This window comes from Penicillium canescens (assembly GCF_028828765.1).
Source record: "Penicillium canescens strain IBT 15451 chromosome Unknown utg000002l_segment0_segment0, whole genome shotgun sequence".
In the NCBI taxonomy this organism is placed as follows: Eukaryota; Fungi; Ascomycota; class Eurotiomycetes; order Eurotiales; family Aspergillaceae; genus Penicillium; species Penicillium canescens.
Window position 1 is genome coordinate 1,228,150 of NW_026703964.1, and position 18,441 is coordinate 1,246,590.

The following is an 18,441-nucleotide window of genomic DNA, read 5'->3' on the forward strand; positions in this document are numbered from 1 at the left end:
GCAATGGGTCCGCGGCCCTGGAATGCAAGGTATTGAATGAATCGGCGATTGAAACGGGCATTCAGGGGAATGCTAGAATATGCAGCATGATCTCAGAGATAACAGATCTCAACCACAAGTCCTCTTCATATAATTTCTCCTATATCTGTTCACAGTCTCCAACCTCCATTCCTAACTCCACACCTCATCCATCAATCATCACAATGTCATACGCCGTCATTCCCACACTGCCCCTAAACACGGGTCTATCACCAGGCTACAAGCACTACACACCGCAATACAACCTAGAGGACCTTGTACATGATATCAAAGCACACCTAGGAGAGAGCGGCGGCATTTCTTCAGCAGACGTGGATAACGAATACCTCATTTCTCTGGCAAAGAAATACATCTCAGACCCAAACGACTGGGCCCGCTATTTCTACAACGACCCCAGCAAGGCCTACACCCGCAATGCAATTGAGAACATCAACCAGAAGGCAAATATTGTGAGTGACGTTCTCAGTCATATTCGGTTGCTATCATCAGTCTAACCCAATATCCCAGCTCCTCCTCGTCTGGAACCCCGGGAAAGGCTCCCCCATCCACGACCATGCCAATGCCCATTGCATCATGAAGATCTTGGCTGGCACATTGCAAGAGACTGTCTATGACATCCCCGATCAGGGGTCGGATTGTCCGGGTCCTTTGGATATCAAGTCTGATTCGAGGCATACGATGAACGACGTCGCTTATATCTCTGATGATATTGGCTTGCATCGGGTTTATAACCCGAGTAGTGACCAAGTTGCTGTTTCTCTTCACTGTGAGTTCTGCACCGAGAATTTTAAGCCTCTTTCTTGGTGCTTGGTGCTAACAGATGCTTCTCTAGTGTACACTCCTCCCAATGCTGCCGACTATGGGTACAACATCTACAATGAGAAAACAGGCAAGGCGAGTTTCGTACCCCAGGCTCATTCTGTTCCGCAGAAAGAATGAACTCGACTCATTTTGGGTGTTTATTGGCGCATGGCAAGGGAGTTCTTTTTCTTTTTCTTTTTTGGTTCTCTATTTCTCCTTTCCTTTTTTTCCCATGAGCAACAAGCATGTCTGATAGCTTGATTTTCCACTTCAACCGGTTTCGACGAAAGCGATTTTGCTGGTATACCCTTAACGAAATAATGACACTTCTTACGATGACTCCAAATCCTATCAAGACTCAATACAATATGACGTAAATCGCTAGAAAAGGCAAACTCTGCTCTCCATTGAGAACAGGCTTCTGACCTTACGACGAAGAGTAGGTCAATGCTTCATTATATGAAAGTTTTTCTATGTGATTAAGTACATAGCACACCAGGAAGGGGTCGGTTTGCTTAGTGGACTCATTGTAAGTCTCCGAAAACCAGAGCATCATTCAGTCATCAGGTTGAATGCCGTGTGTCGGGAACTTCCAGATCACGTCCCTGTTGATACTTCCATGTCTTCCTTCTTGTGCTTTTTTGTGCCTTTTCCCCAGTCGTGAGGGCTCCATGAAAGATCTTGTTGATGTCATCCTTCTACTCCTCGTCAATCTCACAATCCTTGTCATAGTTCGAGCTAAAGTGTATTGATTATATAGCCATGCAATGATATTATACACTCAATGCTAAGTTGGATGAAAGCGACAAAGAAAAAGTGGTAAGGCCGAGGAAGGAGACAATGAAGAAGGATGATGAACTAGCTATTGAGGGGCATGAACTTTATATTTATAGCTCGCAGACCTAGGGCTAGCAACCAACCAACAAGGCCTGATACTTGAAACCCAAGGTAACATATTGGCTGCCAAAAAGTCAACTTTGAGTGATCTGAAACTGAATGGTTTTACGACTTTGTGAGAGTATTGTCCTTTTCATTGTAACGAATGGTAATCTTAGTCTGGTAAACAAACGTGAGGTCTAAATGATATAGAGACAAATTGATTGAAGTGGCATTGACTACTCTCAGTGACGATTAACAATGAACGTATGATCTAAACTGACAATCGCACATATGCCTATAAAATCTGCTAAACCCGGGCCTAGCTATCGGGACATGCCAAAAACCGATGGGGGCGAAGATCAGACAAATCTTCAAGAGGCTCCGCAGTCCCTGGGATATCGGGGTTCGGATGTAATACTCCGCGCTGGTTATGGCCTGTGATTGGTGGACCTCTCGGATTTTGGACCCTCGGCGCTCGGCGGGTTTTGCACCGATAGACATAGTTCTGAGTTTATGGATTTGGCACCTTAAGTATAAATTGATCATGGATTCATTTATTTTGTTTGATTTTAGTCTTTAAATCTCATGTCTTTCAAGATCATGTCTAGAGCTCGCCTTCTTCCACGGTATTTAACAACAAAGTCTGCCTCGGCCTTTATTGTACTCGGCTTAGGGGCCTACTGCACTCGATCTTTTATTCTACCGACTGGCCATGCAGAATCAAATGAACCTCCAAAGGTGTTCTCTGGGTTTGGTTTTACTACGCTACGACTGCAAAGTGCGAAAGATGTGAACCATAACACGAAACGACTGGTCTTCGAGTTTCCAGACCAGAATGCCAAAAGCGGATTGACACTGACATGTATGGACACCAATATGATGAATTAACTCTCGAGATGTATCTTCTAACACACTGCAGCGGCCCTTCTCACAATCAGCCGTCCAGAAGGACGATGGCTCCCCGTACTACGTCCATATACACCTATCAGCGATCTAGGTATATCTCATCCAACCCCATACCCCGACACAAGTACATGAAATTAACAAAAACACCAGACCAACGCGGCAACATCGAGCTAATGGTCAAAAAATACCCAAATGGCAAAGCCAGCAGTCACCTCCACTCTCTCGTCCCAGGAGACACCCTCACATTCGCAGCAGCCATCAAAGGCGAGTCCTGGACACCTAACAAGCATCCCCAGATCTACGCCATAGCCGGTGGAGCGGGTATCACACCTATTTACCAGCTAGTTCAGGGTATCCTCAATAACCCAGAGGACAAGACGAAGATCAGGCTTGTGTTCGGTGTCAATACGGAACAGGATTTGCTTCTTAGGGAGGAACTTAAGGATTTCAAGACTCGGTTCCCGGATCGGTTTGATTATCTTTATACTGTTAGTCATCCAATTGAAGAGGCTGGGAGTGGGAATGGGGAGGCTAGGAAGGGTTATGTTACTGAGGAGCTTTTGAGGGGTGTTGTTACGGCTGATGGAGATGCGAGGGTCTTTGTCTGTGGACCCCCTACTATGGAGGAGGCTTTGGCTGGATCTTGGGGAAAGGACGGTATTTTGGCGAAGCTTGGGTTTAGGAAGGATCAGGTTTGTAAGTTTTAGTTCATGGGTGTTTGTTTTATGCATGTATATTAGAGGTGTTTGGGTGATTATATTATATTTGATTTGGTTTTCTCTCCATCGGTTCTTATCTAGAGTCTATGGATCTTGAAATGAGAGATCGTAGCAACAGATATGGTAAAGGTATCCTAAAAGCCAAGGCATTTTAACTGTCCAGTAGGATGACATGAGTGATGGCCTTGGGCATTTGGTATGAAAGTTTAGCCGAAGTATTCCCAAATCCGTTAGCCCTTTACCAGTAGAGGCCCACGTAGTCTAACATAAACTACATATACATGTACATCCAAGAAACAAATAAGTAGCTTATTTCTTATGATTTCAACGTCCCACCAACCTATAATCTAGCAAACGTTAACCAGAACCAGTATCTGCTTCAGTAAATAATGACGCGGCTTCCCCTCTAGGACCGACCCGTCGTCAGCCTGAGCCACGTACTCTTCATAAAGTCAATCCTATTTAGTTAATCATTTCTCTATTCGACAGGTAGCCAGACACACCAGTGTATGAACAACCTTATCAATCTTTCCATGTTGGGTAATGAACAGTGCCAATCAACACAATTTTCCTGATGCTTAGCTCCCACCATGTCCCCACAATTCTGCTACACAGTCTCCATTGGCGCCGTCCCAAAACGGGAGCTGTCACAATCATATGCCGTAGTGAGCGGTGTGGATAAATGAAAAGACCAGATAGGAGAAATTATCGTAAGAGTGGAAGAGAATACCGTGGGAGGAGAAACATAGACAGAAACAAAACAATAATTGACTTTAAACCCTAAGCTATGTTACAACCCTGAACCTGCCCAAACCCAGCCATCCAGAACAAGATATATGTCCAGCTAGAGCACATGTATCAGATCAAAAGCCAAGCGACGCTAAACAGCAGACCGAACCGTCGTGTCAACTAAAGCACAAAGCTTGGATAGTACTGTAGTGGATCCATGCTGTAAAGTAGAAAGCGAGCGAGGATCAATACCTCGTGCGTAATGTCTATCCACAGATCAACAAGGATGGAACGTGAAGCAAACACGAAACAAAGTCTCAAAGATAAGATCAGTTCGACTGCAGTAGAATGCAGGTACAGTGTGTATCAGGATAGGACAGGATAGTATAGTAAATATATTCACACTATATACAGACATGGATTTCGTAAAGTAGACGAAACCAGCCCCAAGGCGGATCCCCGGATAGAATAATATTACACAAGAATTGAGAACAGAACCTTGATGTAGTGTAGGTTAGTTCGAGTCCCCAGCAGAAAAGTCAAAACAGAAGGAAAAGAAAACAAACGTCGCACACAAGCACAGCCTGGCGATGTCCATAGGTGATATGATAATACCAAAAATGAAAACAAAAACAAAAACAAAAATAACGCCTAATTGGGGTATGATATGCATGGAACGATCATGACCTGGTTGATATATACCAGTGGCCTCAGCTATCCTCTCTTTTCTTCTGTCTTTCAGTCTTTCGGTTTTCTTTCTCTTTTTCTTTCTTTCTCGGGCCAAAGACGTGGTATGTGGTTGATTTTGTGTCCAAATTGCAAACCCAACTCCGTAGTGATACAGGTCGCAGCTGGAAAGGGGTCAAAACGATACAGATGCAGAAACGTAGATGCAGACGCAGAAATCAGGCACAATATGCAATGCTAATCATGCAGGATGGAAAGCGAAGGAGCGAAACGCTTTACTCCCGGGGAGCGGAGGTGAGGTGGATCTCTTCTGTGGGAAGTCCCTCCTCGGAGGGGACGTGCTGGTAAGAGCGCGAGCGGCGAGCGCGGATAACGCGCCAGATTGCGTAGCCTGCACCGCCGAGGGTGCAGACTACCAGGATGAAGATTAGGAGACTGCCTACGCCGCGGATGATGTCGTAGGCCATGTAGACTGCTTTGGCGACTTCCTTTGCGTCGGCGTACTGGGAGTTGCTGTGGCTGCTAGAGCCGCTAGAGCCAGTCGAGGTGCCGTCGTTAATTAGGTCAGCTGATTCATCGCCGCTGACGGCGTTGCTGTCGCTGTCGCTGTCAGAGCTGCTGCCGGAGGAAGAGCCTAGGTTCTTGATGGCTGCGGCGATGATGGATGGGTCGTCGGGGCTAGGTCCGGAGGCGTTTCCCTCCCAGCCAGCACTCTTCCAGTTGGTGGGGATTTCGGTACGCACGGTCATGGAGGTATGCATGACATTGCCGTCGGCATCAATAGCCTGGGCAGAAACCCAGTCCATGTAGCCGTCGGCGATGAACATGGTCTCGAAGTCGGTCTTGTTGACGGAGCCGATGAACACGGGTTCGCCGCGGTCGTAGGCCTGCGCATAGAAGTTCCATTTGACGACATCGGTTGCTCCGTTCCAGCTGACGTAGAGGAGGGTTGTGGTGTCCTCTTCGTCGGTTCCGTAGACGGATGCGACCAGGTCGGGCGGGGCAGATGGGCGGCCGGTGAATTCGCCCTTAAAAGAGCGGTAGGTCGAGTACCGCTCGGAAGCGAAGCGGGCGGTCATTAGAAGATCGCCATTCGAGGCGTGCTCGCTGGAATAGCCGCGCTCACTCCATCCGACGAAGATGTTCTCGTTGGGGAGGACACGCACGCTACCACGGAGTCGGGTGAGACCGCTGTCAGGGCGGTTGATACGGCGGATCACTCTGGCAGTCATGGGAACGACGGCGGTGTCCAGCTCGATAATCAAAGCGGCTGAGACATTCTCGTCGTTGCCCCGTTCGTCGGAAGCGTTGTTCAGGACTGAGATAACATGGTGGGTGCCGTTCGAAGAGACAAACTTAACATCGTGCTGCTTGGAGAAGGTGAAGTCCTGGTCGAAGTTGCTCTCCAATCCACCCAGCCGCCAGACGATGTTTCCATCCTGGCCAGAAATCAAGTAGATAGTGTTGGTGAAACGTAAGGAGATCAGATAGTCACCGGCCTCATTCTTGTCGACTGCGTTGATGTGCACGTAATCCCAACCGGGCTCTCCGGCGGGGTTGTCCCACGCGTTGAACATGTTCGATTCATGCAAGGCAATCTTGTCGTACGAGTCCCACTGGACAAGAACTTCGCTAGTCTCAACGTCCAACTCGACAAACCCACCAGTCGTCACCCAACTCTCTTCCGTAGGGCGACCGAAATCTGCCATGTTGACCACCTGGCTCCGGTAGGTACAGGCCAGAGCAGTCTTTCCACCGTCCATAATGTTGAACTCGTGCATGTTGAAGTCATGGAGCTCATTGACAACCTGGACCTCCTTCTCCACCTCATACTTGTTGTTCACAATAGCACCATGGCCCTTCTTTGAATTGTCGAATTCCCACCCCACAATAAACGACAGATGCGGGTCGTCATCGATATTGTGCACCGGCTTGAAATCGAAAGTATTGTGGTTGTCGTACAAGGGCGATCCAGCCCAGATCAAGACCTGTTGCGCGGGACGTCAGTTGCATGTTGACCGGGGGTCTTGGGGGCCAAGACCTACGCCGTTGTCATCGTAGATATAGGGTCCGACTTGGTACTGCTGGTACTTCTGGGTGGGATGTTCCGGAGAGATCTGACCGTACGGCGCGACGAACCAGTAGCCAGGGGCCATGCGCTCGCGGTCGTAGTAGGTGATTTCCCATTTCAAGGCTCGGACCTCTGGGAGCTATACGGACGTCAGGATGAAACACGGTAAAGAAAGGCAGTATTCAGCCCTACCGTCACAAAGGACATCAAGTCCGCATCATGACGCTCGGCAACGACATTACTCGAGAACAGGAGTAATAGCGCACCCCAGAACATAGTGAATTGAAGGAATGGATAGGAAGGAAGATCTCCCAAAAAGCGAAAAAACGGAGAAAAGCAAGAATGAAGGGGGGAAGATCCCACAGCCTTAATTCCAGAGGGGCTAAGAGAAAAGGGTATAGAGGAAAACAGAGGGCCGCGACGCTCAGCGTCAACGTAACAATTCACTCTTGGCATTTCGGGTGGAGAAGGCACATGAGTCCACAGCGGAGAGTTCCTCTCCTCTCGTATCTCGTCGTTCCGTATAGCGCTGGTTCCACTGCCTTATCCTGGTTGGGTCTGACATTCCCTCGCATGTCTGGAGAGATCCATCCGCTTCTTGGACTCCTGAAGGCTGAACGTCTCTGATGGCGTGGCTTTTGCGCCACTGCGCGTCTCGGAGTCGGCCTTGTTTTCCCTAATCAGCCTGGACTTGGGCTTTACCATTCAGCCGATGCAGATGTGATTAGCAGAGAACAATTAAAGCATCCAGGGGGAGAGTCTTGGCACTCTATCCGAACCTGGTAAGGATATCATTTTCAGGAGATGAGTTCCAGTGATTGACTGATTGACACGGCTGAGGAAAACCTTTTCCGCTCTCCTTCCTTTTTGTTTGTTTTTTTCTTTATTTTTTCATGTTTTTTTTTGTCTGTGGCTTCTGGGTTTCCACTCCGAGGCCGGCAGTTGAAATCATAACCGATCCACCCTTGACGTGCCGGCATATTTACAAGTCTTGCAGAAAGTACGGTGAACAGGGCCATTTTCTTGGAATCAGAATTAGTCTACGTTAGCTGAGGCTTCGCCTCAGATCCCATTTAAGCTCGAGAATGGTGTGGCAGTCTAGCCCCACAAACCACGTTTTCTTTGTTTTCTTTTCCAGAGTGGATTGTCACTCCGAAGACGCGTAATCCATGATAGGAGGTTCCCCCAGCGCCTGAGGCTTGTAGAGCACCAACCCGGCCACGGCAATCAGCAACAAACCCTCAGTACCAACAGATCCTTCAAATCCAGCGCCCGCGCCAGCACCTGCTGACAGGCCTGGGCCAGGTTAACCCGGGACAAGTCCGCTGCCCCGTCATGCAAGATTGCGTCAATTGCCAGGGCCCAAGCATGGGGGTTATACAGAACGCCATCGTGAGTATAGACACCACCAGCGGGCATCGTGGCGCAGGCCGACAGGAGATGACATTCGTCACGCCGACGCGGCGCACATCACCCAGAATAGCAGACGCACTGGGTCCAGACATTGGCTGGACGATCTCGTCAAAAGTCGAGTACACCGTCGTGGGCACGTAGGCTGAGTCGCCGCAGTCGCCGCGCAGCGTGCGGATGTACTCCGTGTCCCAGCCCTGCTGCCACAGACACGGTGTGCATAGCACCAGATCCAGCGATGTGCAGACGAGCAACCGGACCAGTGTCCCGTGGAAGCCTGGGCTTATGGCAATGAAGTCTTTCACCAATGCTCGTGTCGAGGGCCAGTATTTCAGTGCCCATTGGGTGTTTAGGCCGTCTTGCGACCATGATATCACGGCTAGGAGTTTGTCGGCGCAGAGTGTCGAGATATAGTTTATGGCATGGGAAACGTACTCGGCGTTCGATGCCCGAAGGAGGTTAAACCATACTGCGTCGATGGGAATGCTGTCGCCTAACTTGCCGAAGTTAAAGTGATATGTTCTCCAGCTGGGATGGCAGTGCCCGGCACGAAAGTCACAGGTGTTCTAGCGCGACCGAACGAGAATGAGTCTGGGATGAAGATTGCTGCTCGAAGTGTATCCTCCAGTGTCGAGTAGGGAGCATCCCCGGCAGCCTTTGGATGGATTTTCCGGGCCGGGGCTGGGTTTTGGTGGGATAGTGAGTTTAGCTCGCTGTCGAGGTATCCATACAAGATTGAAATAACGTCCGGTGGCACGAGACCGGCTTCTGCGATTCCGCTGGCCACATCGAAGATGCTTGGCGTTCCTTTCGATATTATGCTTTGGATTGCTGACAGTGCAGATTCAGGAGATTGTGGTGTCAGGAGTTTGTCGGCCTGGTCGAGGTGCGAGACGAAGCGGCTGATGTACTCCTGGCTACATCTGAGCACCGGACAACGTGTTGAGAAAGTTTATCTTTGCCAAGGCGGAGGATTTACCAGCGGTCAGCGGAGAGCCAAGCACGTCATATATCCAAGTGAACACAAGTAAACTCTTCGTGGCTTGGGTTATGCCGGGTCAACTTGGTCATTTCACCCTATCAGGGGACGCCCCAATTGAAATATTGGCCTTTTGGGGCTTACAAGCAACATCATATCAGGTTTAGGCTCCAAATCGATGGCTTGGGCTGCGTCTTTTCCGAACAAGTAACCATGCAATGTCTGATTTGCTTGTTTCATTGGGCCATTGCCAGAACTATTGGCTTACATTGCCTTGAGCCGAGAATTGGCTTCAGACCGATAGAAGCGAACGTGCAAATCGGGATTCCGACCTATTAGATTCAGGAGGTTTCTTAAAACGGCCCATGCCCAGTTTCAATTTTAGTCCGAGGGCCTGTCTCCCCGCAACATCCCCGCAGATCGTCGTGTGGGGGAATCAGAGCTACGGAATGATAAGATGAACAGGAATGCCATACACTATTCAACACGATAGAACGGTTACAAGTAGAGCTTACAAAATTTGCCATATCTAACTGTTACATAGAATCAAGACCACTGTTTAGTCCCTTGCTTTACAGACCACACAATACTCTGGTTGACATCATTGTAATGAAAGACCTGACTTGAAGAACTTACGAGATAAACACGACGAGGAGGCCACCTGGTCGATCTGCAACCAATGCGTCTACTTCAGCCGGTGGGTATCTATACAGCGAATACGACGCCTAGTATAATCAAATCTTGCCGTGGAGCTTGCAAGATAGACTTTTCATTCACGAAAAGGAGAATCGGATAGATGAGGATATATAGAGCATTCTTGCCCTGATGAGAGAATATCTAACTTCAATAGGGGCGGGCTTGGTGGAGCTGAAGAGCCTCAACTAGCGCAACCAAACCTTGATTAACGCCAAATCAAGGAAATCTTGCAGACTTTGCGAAGGGATGTGAATCTGTAGACTCGAGTATGCTTTGAGTTCAGAATTGCTAGGTCTCCATCTGATCTCAAATGAACTGCGTCCTTGCATAATTTCCAGGGCTCACGGTATGATCAAGGGTTACTTTTCCACTTGAGTGAATTGTGCTCGATGTCTCATCGATCCACTTGCAGCACTGGTCCTTATTAAGCTGTAATTTGGCCTGGAAGATTGTTGTGAGGGACAGGATGTCTTGTCTATGTCGGAGCAAGTGGGAACATCCAAAGCCAGAAGTTAGCATTTAGATCGATAAGGTGGCAGTGTAGATCCATAGATATGAGGCACGTGGTTAATGCCATGACACTAGCCCTGGAAAGGCGAAACATGAACGGAATGTTAAGTGACATAGGGCCGAAGTTGAAGGGAGTTGGAATGATGTTGCCGCAGTATTCGGGCTAGGAGGGTAGTAGTGCAGTTGACAGTACATATGACATCTACAAAATCGAAGGTTTGGGTCTCAGGTAAGTGTATCCGATCCGAAAGACCGAAAAAGTGTTGCAATGAGTGTTTCAAACGTAGAAGATCTTATAGGGAGAGAAGTGTGGAAGGCGAAGTTCCGAGTGTAACGGTAACTTGGACTACCACCGTTGCACTCAAGGGGGTGATTGCGTATGCACCATACGGAATGTATTGACAACAACTGCTATGGAGATAATTGTATGAATCAATTGCAATAGAATTAGAGAGTGCTTAATGCGTATTTACATGGAGCATATTTAATTACAACTCTCTGTCAATATATCAATAATATATGTGTTCCAAAATTGTTGATGTTGAAATACATTACAATACCATACACATTGCGACACCGCAAGGGCAGTGTCACTGGAATGGGCCAATGTTGATCCATGCTTGGGTTGACTTCGCTTCTCTACGGAGTACCTCTCTGTATTCTCTCTTCTTCCTCCAGGTGGGGATTATTGTCTCTGCTACACTCCCACCGAACCCACTCAAACACTACTCCAGTGGGAGTGTCACATCAGCTGCACCCCCGACCCTTATAACTTCTGATATTTCCTCTTTAGTCTTATCCCCATGTTCCCCAGGTAGCTAGGAACTTGGACTCCCTCGATCTTTCCTCCCGATCTCGCTCCCAATCGCCTCTCCTCCCGCCACCATGTCGGCCCCGCTGGTCAAGGTGCTGCACCGATTGCGAGAGCTGTTCCAAAACGTGATCTCGGCCCTCGAAACCATGATCCTCTTCCCCTCCCTCTTCCGCGGCCTCTCGCGTCGACGCCGGAGACCCTTCCTCGGTGCCCATTGGCGACGCCGCACCCTCGATGATTTCGCCGAGGAGGTCGAATCCCTCTGTTCCACACCGCTATCAACGCGCAATATGCTCGACATGTCGGAGAAGATCCGCGTACAGTTCCGCGAGTGCCTACAAACGAGTCCATGTTGCATGCTGCCATCGTACAACCACGTGCTTCCCGCTGGGACGGAGAAGGGCCTCTTTGTGGCTTTGGATGTGGGTGGATCGACATTCCGCGTAGCTTTGATTGAATTGAATGGACGGGACGAGGAAGTGCGGATCCTGAAGGAATCATCGTCTTACATTGATAATGGGGTTAAGATGCTGGAAGGCACTCTGTTTTTCGACTGGATGGCGGAAAGAATTGACACTACGTTGAAGGAGCTCGGATCTGAATATGGTCGCGGCGCTGCGCCGCTGGCGATGGGTCTGTCCTGGTCATTCCCTATCGAGCAGATGTCGCACAGCAGTGGTTTGGTGATTCACATGGGCAAGGGCTTTAAGTGCTCCGAGGGCACACTAGGGCAGGAACTGGGTGGTCTCATCAACGAGTCATGCCGCAAGCGCAACTTGAACGTAGAGATCGCTGCTATTGTGAATGATGGTTCTGCGGCTCTTCTTTCGCGTGCCTACGTCGACTCTAAGACTCGCATGTCTTTGATTCTCGGTACCGGTACCAATGTTGCAATTCATTTCCCCGTACACGGGATCGGTATGTCGAAGTTTGGAACTCGTCCAGAGGGCTGGTTCGACTACGCCAAGCACGTCATTATCAACACCGAGATGAGCATGTTTGGTGGAGATGTATTACCCTTGACCCGATGGGACGACGTGCTGAACCGCACTCACCTGCGTCCCGACTACCAGCCACTCGAATACATGATCACAGGCCGGTATCTGGGCGAGATCGTTCGCCTGATCATCGTCGAGGCCGTCGAGACCGCCCGTCTGTTCAACGGCGAGCTACCGCACTCCATGCGTGAACCCTACTCCTTTGACACAAGCATCGTCGCCTTCCTCGAAGAGGACTCCTCTGTTACTCTTTCCGCCTCCGCCGCCCTCCTGCAAAAGCAACACACCTTCCCTAACCTCCCTTCTATCGAGGACCTCCGCTTCCTCCGCCGCATCTGCCAGGCCGTGTCCCGCCGTGCAGCCGGCTATCTTGCAACAGCCATCCACAGCATGTGGTGCCTACGCAACGAGGTCGAATTCCCAACCTCCACCTCTCTCCACGACTCCCTTGACAAGGAAACACCCGAAATCACAGTCATCGAAAGCGAAGACCACCCCAAGAGCCTATCCATCGCCTGCGACGGCACCGTCATCAATAAATACCCCGGTTTCCGTGACTGCTGCCAGGACTATCTCAATCAGCTGAGCGAGAAATCTCACCCGGGCACCGGCGCCTTGATCCGCCTCAACCCCGCACCAGAGAGTGCCATTCTCGGTGCTGCAGTTGCAGTGGCTGTGGCCGTGGCTGAGAAGTCTGCCCAGCACTAAAGACCGGCTGATCGGACGACCGACATGATTGATGCATGACTTCCACGCTGAGCATAGATCTCGAGCTGTTTTTTTCGTTGTGATTTTCTCTTCTCTCTCCTTTTCTTTATAACCATCTCCCTCGGTCATCGGCGCATGATATGTGATGGGTTTTCTTTTCTCTGCATGGGGCATTCCCCGATGGGAGTCGGTGGAAAGCATTTCACTTCTCCCCTTTTTTTCCCTACCCCCTTTCGACACTTGACTCGCTAGCATTTGCGCGGTGTTTTTTGAATCTTGGAATTCATGGTTTCCTGTGCTTTTTTCCGGCTGGGCGGAGTCCGGTTTAGTTTCTTTGGCCTGTCGTTTCCATGACGGCCTTGTTTATTTCCTTTGAATTCATGGAGGCATATCTGATTTGTCTACCTTCTCTTTATACTTAGGCTAATATGTTTCCCCTTTCTCGTTGAACCTGAATAGGTATAGAATATATCTATAGAGCCTCAACCTTAGCATTCTTCCTCTCTTGACCTCCCTGTTTTTAGGGCGAGACTATCACGGATTCAATTGGGTTATCCGGTCACAAGATCATTGGCTTCGCAGGTAGGCTGAGCCGAAAAAAAATAATACAGGATGTTTCCGCGCTATGATTTTATTTGTGGCGGGGAAAATAAGAACGAAAAAAGTATTGACCGACGCAGGGGTCGAACCTGCAATCTCTTGATTCGTAGTCAAGCGCCTTGCCATTGGGCCAGCCGGCCTAGTTGTTGAGGAAGCGGCCAGAAGTGGCAATATCAGCCTGAATCGCACGATAGAGGTGATGCATAGATTCTACACACCAGAAAATGGTGATTTGGTGGTAGAACTAATAATTATAAATATTTTATGGCTACATTGCTTGTCTAATATATAAAACGGATTCAATATCCATCAAATCGGTCGCTTTATTTTTAGTGTTCACCTCTATCAAAACAATATATATCCCTCAATCTAAACCCAAACATAACACCGCAGATTTACTCATCTGTCGCAGTAGCAGTCTTATCAACACCAATAGTAATATACCCAATCATACCCTTGGTAACATCTTTCCCATCAGCAGGAACAACAGAAACAATGGGGTTATATCCGTTCTCAGTGTCACCACTGAAAACACTATCCACAGCATTGGTCGTGCGGTTAATCTCAGTGTGCGAGGCATACGGCTCAAGAGCCATGATTTTCTGGGATAATGGCTCGTCGAAGTAGATCTGGCCAGTGCTGACCGTGTTGCCGTAGGCCATTGTGCCGTTTCCGCGGATTGTCCAGTCTGTGTGGACCTGGACGTGGATGTGGATTGAGCGTTCGACGTAGAATCCTGGAGTTTGTTAGTAATGACGTTTCTCCCAAAAATAGAAAGAGAGGGAGGGAGAAAGGAGGAAAGAGAAACTCACCAGGGAAAACAGTCTTCATTTCCATCAAGCCATGCTTATCAGTAGGCCACATTCCACGCAAGAAAGTAGTATCATCAGTGTGCAAATCCGCAGTGGCCATATCAGTGACATTAAGCTGCTTGAGCAGCTCTGCAAAAGGCGTGTTAGGCGACAAGCCCGTGAAACTAGAGTACGAGCCGGTTGAATTACAATGCCAGAAATCAACCAGCACACCTTCCAACGGTTCACAGGTCTCCATATCCAAAACACCGACGTCAAGCCAAAGCGGGATGCCGGGCTGGTCCTCGGTCATATCCTGGCGGAGAGTCTGCGATTGCGGCCAGATGTATGGACCCTCTGTGACCTCGGGAGTCAGGACGCAGGTGTCGTTTTGGATGGTGTTGTAGTAGGAGCCTTCGGTTTGGATGTTGTAAGTTGTGTTACTTGTCGATCCTGGGAAACGCTTGTGGAGGTTGCGCTTTATGCGTTTGGCGTTGTAGTTGCCGACGTGATCGGAGCAGCGGGCAGAGAGGTCGTGACGGCGGGATAGTTCGCGTTTGCTGGGCGAGTGGTGAGGGCCTGGGTGGGCTGTTGCCACTGAGGCAATGCCCGCTGCGGCGAGGAGTTTGGTGAAGTGCATCGCTGCGGACTGGTGACTGAAGACTGAGGGCTTTGACTTCAGGGACTACTCGGGGTTTACGGGGGCCTTATATGTGGTTGGGGGTTTGGGAGAGTGCATGTTACTGGATTGAGACATCTATTTTGTCGTACTCTTTTGCGTAAGCTGCGGGAGATGTTGGGACTTGGCAGGCTTTGGACTGTGTTTCCAGATCAATAGTTTCATCATTGAGGAGGACTTGTCCTGGAAGAATTATGGGGTTGTGGAGCTGCTGCAAGGTAGTTTGATGAATGCGGCGGTGATCAATAAACAACTGATTAGACAATATAGCCTGGAAGCGTAGCAGAGGCGTGCTTATTGGATCGTGTACGGTTCGGATGGAATCTAGCGCCGGATATAGGCCGACTTGGCAGGAGAATATTGTAGCCTATATTATGCAGAAGAAAGTGCTTCATGCGGACTCCGCGGCAATCCGAAGAATAACCGGTTGCAGGTAGGTTAGGCTGTGAGGAGAATACGTGTTTAGGGCTAATCGGAAGGAGGTTCGGGACTTTACAACCGCTGACTGATGGCGCCGATCACTTCAAGGATGGAGCTGGTGTGTTTCACTTCAAACATGATTGGCAGAAGACACCCCTGGGATTAGTTATTGCGTGGCTTGTCTCTTGGCAGGCCTGCAGATTGTCACAAATTTCAGTCTAAATGTACTTCGGTTATTGTGGCTTGCCGAAGTGACCCCGGATCCCCAACCGCTTCGGCTTGTGGGGGTATTCCAGGACTATTGCATCATTTCGGGATATTTTCAAGCAACAGTGGAAATGGTGTGCGAAAATAGCAAATCCGTTTATTGAGAGACTATATGTATACTAATGACTATAAAACATAGAAAATACATAGAAATCTACTCCGCAATGGCACGTATATCGCCCAACAACCACCCCTCACGAAGAGGTGTAAGCCTGAGACTTATTCAGAATAATCTCCGCCAAGGCCATCAAAGTCCCACTAGACAAGAGCTCCAGAACTTGTACATTAGCATTGGCCTCCCGAGCAATCCAGTTCCGAATCTCAATCGCCACCAGCGAATCAAGACCCAACGAAGCCACAGTGATCGAAGGATCCATATCCTCCAAGGAGATGACAAGTACCTGTGCCAACTTAGCGGCCAGCGCTTCATAGCACACAAGCAAAGCATTTTCCTTAGATGACGCAGCCTGCAAAGTAACCTGCAGCGGGACGGACGGCCCATCGCGCTGGGAGCTACTACCAAGCTGGCCCTTAGCAGCTTGGTAAAGCACGCTAAATTTGGCGTCTTGAATCCAGAAGTTATTGTCTAGAGAATCCAGCGCCAGTCCAGTGATGCACTGCCCGACACAGGACTGGTTTAGGTCGCCTGTTATGGCGGCAGCAACGAGTGCCAGGACCTCGGATTCATTGATGGCCTGGCTGCCGATGTTTTTCAGGACTTCCTGGCGCCTTTGGGCGTCACTGTCAGCTAAGTAACCGACGTCGCTGACTGCGGCTAGGTCGATTGATGTTCCTGGTAGGCCGAGGGATTGTCGGTATTCCGTGAATCCGTCTAGGAAGACGTTTGCTGCGGAGTATGCTGCTTGTCCGCGGTTACCGATTATGCCGGCCACGGATGAAAGAGCGATGAAGAAGTCCAGTGGGGATTCGATTAGAGTGTTGTGTAAATTCCAGGTTCCTTCTACCTTGCTAGATGCCACGGCTGTAAAGTCGTCCAGAGACATGTTCTCGAACAGCATATCCTAGGGTAGTGTTAGTAACTGGGTATTCGACTGAGCTCATGAATTGGAATATATCACTTACACGCAGTACCATTGCACCCTGGATCACACCTCGCACTGGGGGAAGACCTTTCATCTCCTCCTTGACGAGAGCCTCGACAGATTCTTGACTGCTGACATCGCACGCCTTGACAATGATTCGCACCCCCAAGGGCGCCAGGCTGTCAACCAGGGCCTGCACCTTTTCATTGCTAGTTCCGCGACGGGATACAAGGACAATGTTCCTTGCACCCTTGGTGGCCATCCACTTAGCCATGCTTCTACCTAGACCACCCGTACCACCAATCAAGATGTACGATGCATCCGGATGCAGAAGGGTGGAACTAGTCTTGGGTGCCACAGCCTAGACTTCGTCAGTTATACTTGATTTGAAACTGAAAGGTCTTCTGGCTTACCTTGACGAGATCGCCATCTTGAGGAACAACCACAATCTTGCCCATACTCTTACCAGTCTGCAGAGTACGGAACGCCTTTTCAATATCAGAGATCCGATAAATTGAAAGCGGCAAGATAGGATGAACAGATTTCTCGCGCACCAGCTGACAAACATCACCCATAAGGCGCTTCATCAGCTGTGGTTTGTATTTGGCAACCTTGGTGAGATCGACCGACGCGAACGTGACGTTATTTTCGAACGGCAACATATCCAGTCGAGTATTCTTCGTGATATCAGCCTTACCGATCTCGATAAACCGACCAAATGGCGCCAGGCATTCCCAAGTCTCGCGAAGAAGATCACCGGCAAGAGAATTAATGACAACATCCACACCGACCCCACCAGTCGCTCTCCGAACACCATGAGCAAAGGATGTGTCACGGCTGTAGAAGATGCGATCCTCGGGGATCCCGTATTGAGTCATCAAGAATTGCTTCTTGTCAAGGCTACCGACGGTAACGAAGATATCGGCACCGATCATTTGCGCAAGCATGACGGCTGCTTGCCCAACACCGCCGGCGCCGGCGTGGATCAGGACACGCTCGTCTGGATGCAGCTGACCCAGATCAAACAACGAGTAGTATGCAGTACAGAACACGACAGGGATTGTAGCTGCGACCTCGAAGGACATGGTGTCCGGAATTCCCGCAACACTGGTAGTAGGGCATCGCGCATAGGTCGAGAAACCACCTTCAGGCAACGCCATAACTCTCTGGCCAACCTTGAAGTCCTTCACGTTTGAACCAACGCTCGATATGACACCGCTGCATTCGATTCCGATGTAAGGCTGCGAAAGCTGGCCCATGGTGACAACAATATCTTTGAAGTTGAGACCAGTTGCTTTAACTTCGAGCTCAATTTGATCCTCACCCAATGGGGGTGGGTTGTCCTCCACGAAGTAGAGTGAGTCGAGTGCACCCAGGTTGCCGACTTGGATCTTGAATCGCTGTCCAGGCTGGATGAAGGGTTGAGTTGAGATTGCCATATCGTGAGTCTCATTGTGAACAAATGCATTGGCGTCATCGTCTTCAACAATACGTTGAACAAACAGCTCCGAGCCCTTGGCCTTGAACTCAAAGTCTGTGACAGGCTCAGTACCGTCCGTAGGCCACAGCGAATCAATGGCTGCTAGAATCGGGTTCTCGGGGCTCTCCAGATCTTCAGTCTCAATTCCAAGAGTAGCAATCTTGGCCAGAGTCTCCGAGCGCAAAGTCCGAGTCAAACCGACTGTCATTTGTGCG

At 49.5% G+C, this 18,441-nt stretch overlaps 7 protein-coding genes across 7 annotated transcripts; 3 read left to right on the forward strand and 4 right to left on the reverse strand.

The window, feature by feature from the left end:
* Positions 1-203: 203 nt before the first annotated feature.
* On the forward strand, positions 204-978 carry N7446_001658 (uncharacterized protein; the record flags this gene model as incomplete). The annotated part of the gene is made up of 3 exons (XM_058510407.1): positions 204-488; positions 547-805; positions 872-978. 3 exons carry the CDS (start codon positions 204-206, stop codon positions 976-978), a joined length of 651 nt encoding a protein of 216 aa, XP_058375943.1.
* Positions 979-2,304: 1,326 nt separating this feature from the next.
* On the forward strand, positions 2,305-3,332 carry N7446_001659 (cytochrome b5 reductase family protein; the record flags this gene model as incomplete). Its single annotated transcript, XM_058510408.1, has 3 exons — positions 2,305-2,581; positions 2,639-2,716; positions 2,776-3,332. 3 exons carry the CDS (start codon positions 2,305-2,307, stop codon positions 3,330-3,332), a joined length of 912 nt encoding a protein of 303 aa, XP_058375944.1.
* Positions 3,333-5,035: 1,703 nt separating this feature from the next.
* N7446_001660 (uncharacterized protein) lies at positions 5,036-7,107 on the reverse strand (the record flags this gene model as incomplete). Its single annotated transcript, XM_058510409.1, has 3 exons — positions 5,036-6,748; positions 6,806-6,970; positions 7,024-7,107. The coding sequence occupies 3 exons, from the start codon at positions 7,105-7,107 to the stop codon at positions 5,036-5,038; spliced, it is 1,962 nt and encodes a 653-aa protein (XP_058375945.1).
* Positions 7,108-7,978: 871 nt separating this feature from the next.
* On the reverse strand, positions 7,979-9,460 carry N7446_001661 (putative lipase; the record flags this gene model as incomplete). Its single annotated transcript, XM_058510410.1, has 4 exons — positions 7,979-8,127; positions 8,213-8,738; positions 8,801-9,154; positions 9,365-9,460. 4 exons carry the CDS (start codon positions 9,458-9,460, stop codon positions 7,979-7,981), a joined length of 1,125 nt encoding a protein of 374 aa, XP_058375946.1.
* Positions 9,461-11,311: 1,851 nt separating this feature from the next.
* On the forward strand, positions 11,312-12,946 carry N7446_001662 (putative hexokinase; the record flags this gene model as incomplete). The annotated part of the gene is made up of 1 exon (XM_058510411.1): positions 11,312-12,946. The coding sequence occupies one exon, from the start codon at positions 11,312-11,314 to the stop codon at positions 12,944-12,946; it is 1,635 nt and encodes a 544-aa protein (XP_058375947.1).
* A 995-nt stretch (positions 12,947-13,941) lies between these two features.
* N7446_001663 (intradiol ring-cleavage dioxygenase) lies at positions 13,942-14,977 on the reverse strand (the record flags this gene model as incomplete). Its single annotated transcript, XM_058510412.1, has 2 exons — positions 13,942-14,282; positions 14,359-14,977. The coding sequence occupies 2 exons, from the start codon at positions 14,975-14,977 to the stop codon at positions 13,942-13,944; spliced, it is 960 nt and encodes a 319-aa protein (XP_058375948.1).
* A 920-nt stretch (positions 14,978-15,897) lies between these two features.
* N7446_001664 (type I polyketide synthase) lies at positions 15,898-18,434 on the reverse strand (the record flags this gene model as incomplete). Its single annotated transcript, XM_058510413.1, has 3 exons — positions 15,898-16,725; positions 16,787-17,107; positions 17,160-18,434. 3 exons carry the CDS (start codon positions 18,432-18,434, stop codon positions 15,898-15,900), a joined length of 2,424 nt encoding a protein of 807 aa, XP_058375949.1.
* Between the last annotated feature and the right edge of the window lie 7 nt (positions 18,435-18,441).